This window comes from Chanodichthys erythropterus, chromosome 12 (assembly GCF_024489055.1).
Source record: "Chanodichthys erythropterus isolate Z2021 chromosome 12, ASM2448905v1, whole genome shotgun sequence".
Taxonomy (NCBI): domain Eukaryota; kingdom Metazoa; phylum Chordata; class Actinopteri; order Cypriniformes; family Xenocyprididae; genus Chanodichthys; species Chanodichthys erythropterus.
The window spans coordinates 13,383,065-13,391,003 of NC_090232.1; the positions used below are offsets into that span (position 1 = coordinate 13,383,065).

A 7,939-nucleotide genomic window follows, 5' to 3' on the forward strand; every position below is an offset into this window, starting at 1 on the left:
TAGCGTTTTGTTGCAAATGAATCAAATAATACACTGCTCGTATTGTATGAAAATACAATCGCTTGTCTGAAAAATTCTAAACAAAAACATACATTTTCGTTTGTGCATGTTCAGTAGTTTTTCTTATTCATTAGGGAAATAGAAAAAAGGAAAAAATAACAAAAAAGCATACATGTACTGATAACAACAAATCAAGAGTCACTACTTTTATTTTGAAATCTCCACCGGATGTTCAGAACTTCAGAACTACTGGCGCTTTATGTGGAGAGAGACTGCAGGAAAAAAAACAGCAGGCATGGCGGGGCGCGGGAAAAGAAAACCCAGGTCTTCGCCGCAGGTACTTTGTGTAATCTTTATCATTTTACAAGTAGTTAGAGTATAGTGTTCCGGTATCCTTTAACGATGAGTGTTTTTTGAGAGGTTATGGGCTGCTCGTTTGTGAAAGATTGTGACTCCTATACCTTGAGCATCCACTTACACCTCAGTTATTTTTTTGTACGTTCAATCTGTATAGTATAGTCAGTGCTAATGAATATTATGTAAGTATTATGTAAGTAATCAGTTTTGTGTCTTCAGTGTTCTTTAGCTGCAGTCTGTTACAATGATCCAAAATATTGTGTTAGCAATAGTATCAGGACATCTTATTAGTTGCCAAACAATTTATGTATGCAACAACTTACACTAGTTTGTGACAGTTTATAGGTTTTTCTTTAATTGTAATGACCACCATAAATATGAATCTGCACCTTGCACATCCATTTCCTTAGCTCAACTATTCTGTACTGTACTGAGTGTTTCTTCATTATTACAATTATTCAGTTTCAGTGTTGTGGGTGAAAAACAAATCCACCTAGTGGTTTCCTATTGCTTTAAAGAGTTAATTTGCCTTTCATAAATTATAACAGAGCAATTTTATCCAGCATTGATGATTATTATGAAGAGGAGATGCATTATTTGAATGCATAAAATAATAAAAAATTCGTTAAATTATGAGAAAAAAGTCGATAAAATGTTGAGAATAAAGTCATTAAATGAACAAATTTGTTCTCGTAATTTAACAAATTTTTTGTCGTAATTTAATGACTTTATTCTCGTAATTTAATGACTTTATTCTCAACATTTTATCTCAACTTTTTTTCTTGAAATTTAACAACATTTTTCTCATAATTTAACGAATTTGTTCTCGTAATTTAACGACTTTTTTCTTGTAATTTAACAAGTTTATTCTCAACATTTTATCTCGACCTTTTTCTCGAAATTTAACGAGTTTTTTCTCGTAATTTAACAAGTTTATTCTCAACATTTTATTTCGACTTTTTTCTCGAAATTTAACAACTTTAATCTCGAGACTTTATTTTTTTATTATTGCGTGGCCCTAATCCTCTTCCGTAGTCTGAAACCAGCTAGACGTGCTCAAATGTTAGAAAGGTTTTTTTTTATTATTATTTTATTGCTGAAATTATTATTTCTTCCAATGTAACATATTCAAATGTTGCCTGTTCCAGACAGAAACACCAAACGGGGAGGTGAAAAAAGCAAAAGAAGGGCAAAGGGATGAGAAGACTGTTGTTGCAGGAGAAATGAAAGAAGAAGTGGAAAGATTATACAAGCTACGCATGCCTGATGATTTTTTCCAGTTTTGGGAATTTTGCAAGAGTCTTCGTGCTGACTGTCCACAAGGTATCTGTGTTATATTGATGGTTCTATATCCGTACCAGCACTATGCATGTTTTTGCACTATTATCATACACTCTTAAAAAATAAAGATTCCAAAAGGGTTTTTTGTAGCAATGCAATACAGGAAACATTTTTGCTTTCCCAAAGAACCTTTCAATGAACAGTTCTTTAAAAGAACCATTTTTTTCTTGGTGTGAAGAATATTTTAAAACTCTAAAGAATCTTTTTACATTATAAAGAACCTTTTTTACAGTAGCAAGTTCTATGGAATTTAAAGGTTCTGCATGGAACCATCAATGCTAAAGAACCTTTATTCTTAAGAGTATAAGCATCTTCAAATTTATTTTAAATATATTAAAATGAATATTAATTACAGTTATGTGTTTTACATGTTTTGTTGCACTGTTTAATCGTTGCATGTGTTTTTGTGTGCTTTACAGATGCCCTAAAGGAAACACTTGGGCTTCGGCTTGTTGGCCCGTTTGATATCCTGTCCAAAAAACACAAGAGCTCGTCGTCCTCTCAACCCAACTTTCACCTTCATTGGCGTCATTTCTATGATCCCCCAGAGTTCCAGACAATCATACTGGGCAACTTAGACACCAAGCACCACATGGGCTACTTTAGGTGACTATTTACGTCCTATAGTCCATTACTGAATACAAGTTTTGTGATAAAAATTGTAGTTAGTAACATAATCGATTACGTTGCACATTTCAGGTAATATAATCAGACTACTTTTTGGATACTTTTAGATTATTTTTGACTTAACTTGTTTAGAACATTTGTTTTGAATAGTATAATCTTGTATCATATTGATAAATACAAAGAGAAAGAAAAAATATTCAATTTTTGAATTAAACATTACATTATATCAAGGTTTCCCAAAATGGGGTTTGGAAAGAAACTTCCGGGGGCTCATAATTTTGTGAAAATCTAATAATGAAATAAATAATTAAAAAACATGAACATTTCTTTTCATTTAAAATGAAAAAAAAAAAAAAAACGATCAAAATGAAACATTAAAGGCACAATGAGGTGTTTGTGTGGTTCTGTAACTGTACTTGTCTCCTTGTTCAGAGATTTGCCTGATGCTTTACCTGTGTTCATTGGGGAGAATGAAGCCAAGAAGGGCTGTACCATCACACAGATGGGGGACAACATCTTTGGAGCAGTTCTGTAAGTGTCTTCAGTAAATAAAGTTGAAAATAGATGCTTTCACCATTTTAGGTTTAAGTTTCAAGTTTTCTTTCTTTTTTTTCATTAATTTTTAATAACTTTGCCTTAAGATTATTTTAAATGGTCTTTGGACTGACAAATAAATTGATTAGAATAAAATTAAAATGGGAAAATAATTATTTATTTTAAATGGGGGATAGCATAATTTTTTTTCATATTTCTCTTTGCACAATCTCTCTCTTGGCACACCAACCTAGGCTGTTTTTGCAGAAGAAAAGAAAGGAGAGGGGACAACAGAAGAACGAAGCTGCTTTGGACAGGTTAGAAAAAGATTTGAAGCGAGAGGCAGAGAGGTTGGATTTGCCTCTAGAGCAGAAAACTAAAGCAATGAAACAAAGAGAGAGAAAGGTATGTTTTATAATGTGAATTAAAATGATTTTAAAATGACAGAAACACATCTTATTCTTTATAAAACTTGTGTGGAGGTAACAGGCATGTTTTGGAATTTAAAGGGAGACTTCGGCCAAAAATGAAAATGTTGTCATCAATTACTCACTCTCATGTTGTTTGAAACCCACAAGATCTTCAAAAGCCAAATTAAGATATTTTAATTGAATCTGAGAGATTTTTGCCCCTTCATTGAAAGTCTATTCACCCACAAATCTGATGGTTCAAAATGTTCATAAAGAGATTGTAAAAGAAATCTATATGAATCGAGCGGTTTAATTCAAGTCTTCTGAAGAGACACATCAAGCAATCAAGCTTGAGCTTTCATTTACAAAATTTGAGTGCTCTATGTACGTTCACTGATCAGTGTTTATATATGAATAAAAGCTTAAATTAAATCTCTTCATCATATAAAGCAATTGTCACTTTTCAGAAGATTTGGATTAAACTACTCGATTCATATGGATTTAATTTACCATCTTTTTATGAATGTTTTGAAGAGTCCAAGTTTTGAGTAAATAGACTTTCAGTGAAGGGACAGAAACAAAAAATTTCTTAATTTGTGTTTCAAATATGAGCAAGTCTCGTTTGGAACGACATGAGGGTGAGTAATTTATGGCTGAATTTTCATTTTTGGGTGTATTAAAGTTAATAACATAAATTTCCAATCCTTTTATTTTTCTGCAGGTGGTCACAAAGACATTTCATGGAGCAGGAATTGTGGTTCCAGTGGATAAAAATGATGTTGGATATAGAGAATTGCCAGAAACCGATGGTAAACCTGAAAATCTCATTTAATGATGTTGCATTTTAGTGTTGACTAACAATGGCAAGAGTTGAAATAATGCTGCAGTTGCACTGCAACATCAATATTAAAATTTGTAATGGGAGACAAAACAATAAGAAGACTTCAGTTTTCAGTTTCCCTACTTTTTTTATTTGTTTACCTGTAGCAAGTCTGAAGAAAATTTGCAAAGCGATTGCAGAGGCCAAAGATGATGAGGAGAGGATGAAAGCTTTCGCGCCCATTCAGGAAATGATCACCTTTGTTCAGTTTGCCAATGATGAATGTGACTACGGCATGGGCTATGAGCTTGGGATAGACCTGTTCTGTTATGGCTCACATGTAAGATAAACGCACACATGCAACCAATATTCAGTCAAAAGTTCAACACTCATTTATATTGAAGTATTTTCTGTGTTTTTTCCAGTTGTCTTTGCATTACATTGCATTAGTTCTACCACAGGTTTATCTATTCAAAATGGTAAATATTAATGCAAATGAATAATCAAAAATAAAACAAAAACATGTAGAAAAAGTATTTAAGTTAAATAAAATTGCTTTAAGTAATAAAATAAAATAGTAATGATATATAAAGCTCAAAGAAACAAATCACAAGCAATAGAAGATTTTTTTTATTTTTTTTATTTTAAGTATGTCAGCATTTCCCTTTATTTTTTTAAGTGGATATTATACTTCAGCAGTTCTTTAAGACTGGATTTACATTGCAAGATATAATGTTCCCTGTACATTCACTGAAGATATAACTGACTGTTTACATTAAAGGGGTCATGAATTGAGAAATAAAATTTTACTTGATCTTTTTACATATATTTGAGGCCACTGTGCTATAAAAATATCCTGTAAGTTTCAGAACTCAAAACTTCCTCGTTAGTCCAAAAACAGCTTTTATTGAAACCAAGGTCCCAAAATGACTCATTATGGATTTTGTCTCAGTATGATGTAATAGTGCGACAAAAGGCCGCCTCTACAGAAGAAGATCAACGCCTACTTCTACATCATCAGTAGGGCATTAGGGCTGGGACAATAAATGAATACATTGCGAATCGAGAAATGATTCTGGATCGATTCTGAGATTTTTCTGAATGCATTTATCGTCCCAGCCCTATTCATCATCATTGCCTCTTTAGCCCCGCCCACAGATTTGCAGTTTTCATGTGAATACGTAAGTGTTTTTTACCATATGCCACTATTGCTTTGTCTTTTACAGATCATTTGATGTGTACTTTACTGAAAATGAACTATGAATACAAGAATGACAGTGTGACAAACAATGGTACATTCATTCATAATTTGTTTACACAAAAAAACCCTAAATTATCCTGTTTAATGTAGTAACTCCAAGTACATCAACTTTATTTGCCACAACCAAGAAAAGCATATGTAATGCACATAAATGTTTTACATTTGGCAAATGTCAACTATTTAATGATAAACACCTTTCTGTACACTAATGTAATGTAATAAAAAGACAAAACTACCTTACAAATTCATAGGGAATAAAAATAAATAAAGATGATTGATTACCATGTTGTCACAGACTGGAGTATTCTTGGTATTTGAGGTGTAGATTTGTTGTCTTCTGATTCAGGATCAGACTCTGATTTTTAACTGAATTTCTTGACTCTCAAAATGGTGTGTTTGAAAGGGAGTGTGAAAAACAGGATAGAAAATAGCCTATTATTTCTAAATCTTGCTAACATTATAGATGGACCTCAAAGAAGACAATAGATTTTTTTAATTTTTAATTTTTTTAAATGCAGTTCATGACCCCTTTAATAAATGTATTTATTTAAATTTCAGTATGTACAGTGCATTAACAGTTTAGTTCACCCAAAAATCCAAACTTGTAAGAATTTTGTTCATTTTCAAAACACGAATGAAGATATTTTTAATGAAATCTTAGAGATTTCTGTCCCTCCATTGACAGCTACGCAACTACCACTTTGACGCTTCAAAAAGTTCATTAAGAGATCGTCAAAATAATCCATATGAATTGAGTGATTTAATCCAGATTTTCCAAAGAGAAAGTATCACTTTTAATTTCATTTACAGATTTAATTTAGGCTTTTATTCACATATAAACATTCATCAAAGCACACATCATTTATGGTAAATGGAAGCTCAAGCATGTTCTTGTGTGTTATGCAGCATGTTTAAGCTTCTGCAAGAACCAGTAAGGTTTGTTCTCGCACATCAAGCCAGTACAGTTGAGCTTCTGTTTATGTTTGCTGATCAATGTTTATATGTGAATAAAAAAAAAATTAAATATGTTCATCGTATAGAGCAATCGTGTCTCTTCATATGGATTGGTTTTACAATCTCTTTATGAACTTTTTGAAGCGTCAAAGGGGTAGTTGCGTGGACTGTCAATGGAGGGACAGAAATCTCTCAGATTTCATCAAAAATATCTTAATTTGTTTTCCGGAGATGAACGAAATTTTCATTTTTGGGTGAACTAGCCTTTAAACCTAGCAGGAACATGCAGCGTTTGTGTCCAGAGAATTTTTTTTAATGCCTGCATAGCTGTTTACATTTAATAGGTTTCTGTTTTCCATCCAAGGCCATCTTCCAGATGGTGTGTCCTTGCAATTTGCAGACACATTAATAGCCATTTCTGACAGGTTTCTTATGAGTTCTCCTGGACAACTGACCAATTGCCTTTTCTTTTCTTTTTTTTGTTTCGGTAGTATTTCAATAAAGTGGTACGTCAGCTGCTGCCAATGGCGTACAATCTGCTGAATAGAGGTCTGTTTGGAGAGATACTGGAGGCGCACCTCGCCAGTCGTTCCCAGGACAACCTTGACCAGCTCGCTGCTGTCTGACGTATATTGAGAGGATAAGCTATTCATAATGACTTCCTGTAAATGGTGTCGGGGTGGGGTCAGAGACAGATTACACTGCACTAAATTACGCTGTTAGGTACTGCTGCTTCATTGAAAATGCTACAAAGCCCATGAAAGGTTAGTTTCTTAAACCTGAAGTACTCTTACTTTTATAAAAGATGTATTGGATCATTAAATATAAGCATTTTGCTTTGCATACATTTAATTGGTTTAACTTAATTAACATGAATTGGCACATATGTTTTTGTTTTAAGTAACTCAGTAGCCTTACATTAAAAGTGAAATCAAATTGAGTTTTCCTCTCCAGGTTCTACATCATGAGAATCAACATTTTGTGAGTAACACTGTGCCTTTGCAAACCTGATTCTCTTTCATTCACAACCATAGAGAAATGAGTTACAGCAGCTGAGAGTTCAGTATGTTACATATATTATTTACGATTACACTTTCTGAATTGCCATTAACATATTTTGCATAACCCAGTTGCTTGAAATCAAAAGGTCCTTCAGTTTACCAGTTTATCTGTGCAGTGAGTCCCGAATTTTAAGTTTATTTTTGTGAAAGCAGAATGTACAATGCATAGAATAAAGCAGCTGATTCTTGGTTTTGATTGTTAAAATGGTACTTTAAGTAATCTGTACTGAGAAAATGAGTTTTTTTAGTGTAAAGTTATTACTGTCTCTGTTCACCATTGTTATAATTCCGTTATTGTCGTCCAGTACTGTTCCAAAGTAGATGTTTAATAAAGTGTATATTTTTTATGTTCTATCTTTTTTTATTTCCTGTGCTGTGTGAAAATGAAACTGAATCGGTAATGTATTCAATCGCTATAATTGTGCTTGCACTGCAAATCTAAAATTGTATTGTTAGTATACTGTGGAGTTTACAGTGTCCTCAAAGATATTTGGTCACTTAGCGTGTATATTTTACAACATTTGCTACCCATTTAAGAGTAAAACAGCATACTTAGTTAAGAAAAATGTGGAGA

The 7,939-nt window shown here is 32.8% G+C and overlaps 1 protein-coding gene across 4 annotated transcripts; it reads left to right on the plus strand.

Moving 5' to 3' along the window:
• Positions 1–274: 274 nt before the first annotated feature.
• Positions 275–7,678, plus strand: hpf1 (histone PARylation factor 1). Of its 4 annotated transcripts, XR_010896705.1 has the most exons (10): positions 275–337; positions 1,506–1,680; positions 2,118–2,304; positions 2,758–2,856; positions 3,114–3,264; positions 3,991–4,078; positions 4,257–4,429; positions 4,515–4,568; positions 5,042–5,270; positions 6,796–6,929. XR_010896705.1 is itself a non-coding variant. In XM_067404329.1 (8 exons), exons 1-8 carry the CDS (start codon positions 296–298, stop codon positions 6,928–6,930), a joined length of 1,050 nt encoding a protein of 349 aa, XP_067260430.1. In that variant the 5' UTR covers positions 275–295; the 3' UTR covers positions 6,931–7,678. The 4 variants fall into 4 exon arrangements, 1 of the variants encoding a protein (XP_067260430.1); XR_010896704.1 differs by lacking the exons at positions 4,515–4,568; positions 5,042–5,270 and adding an exon at positions 7,259–7,678 and having other exon boundaries at positions 6,796–7,068; XR_010896706.1 differs by lacking the exon at positions 4,515–4,568.
• Positions 7,679–7,939: the final 261 nt, after the last annotated feature.

Bases quoted from the DNA above. Each gene is read 5' to 3' on its own strand.
- hpf1 (XM_067404329.1), top strand. From the start codon at position 296: ATGGCGGGGCGCGGGAAAAGAAAACCCAGGTCTTCGCCGCAG. The intron at 4,079-4,256 runs GTAAACCTGAAA...GTTTACCTGTAG, and splicing joins AGAATTGCCAGAAACCGATG to CAAGTCTGAAGAAAATTTGC. The intron at 4,430-6,795 runs GTAAGATAAACG...TTGTTTCGGTAG, and splicing joins TGTTCTGTTATGGCTCACAT to TATTTCAATAAAGTGGTACG.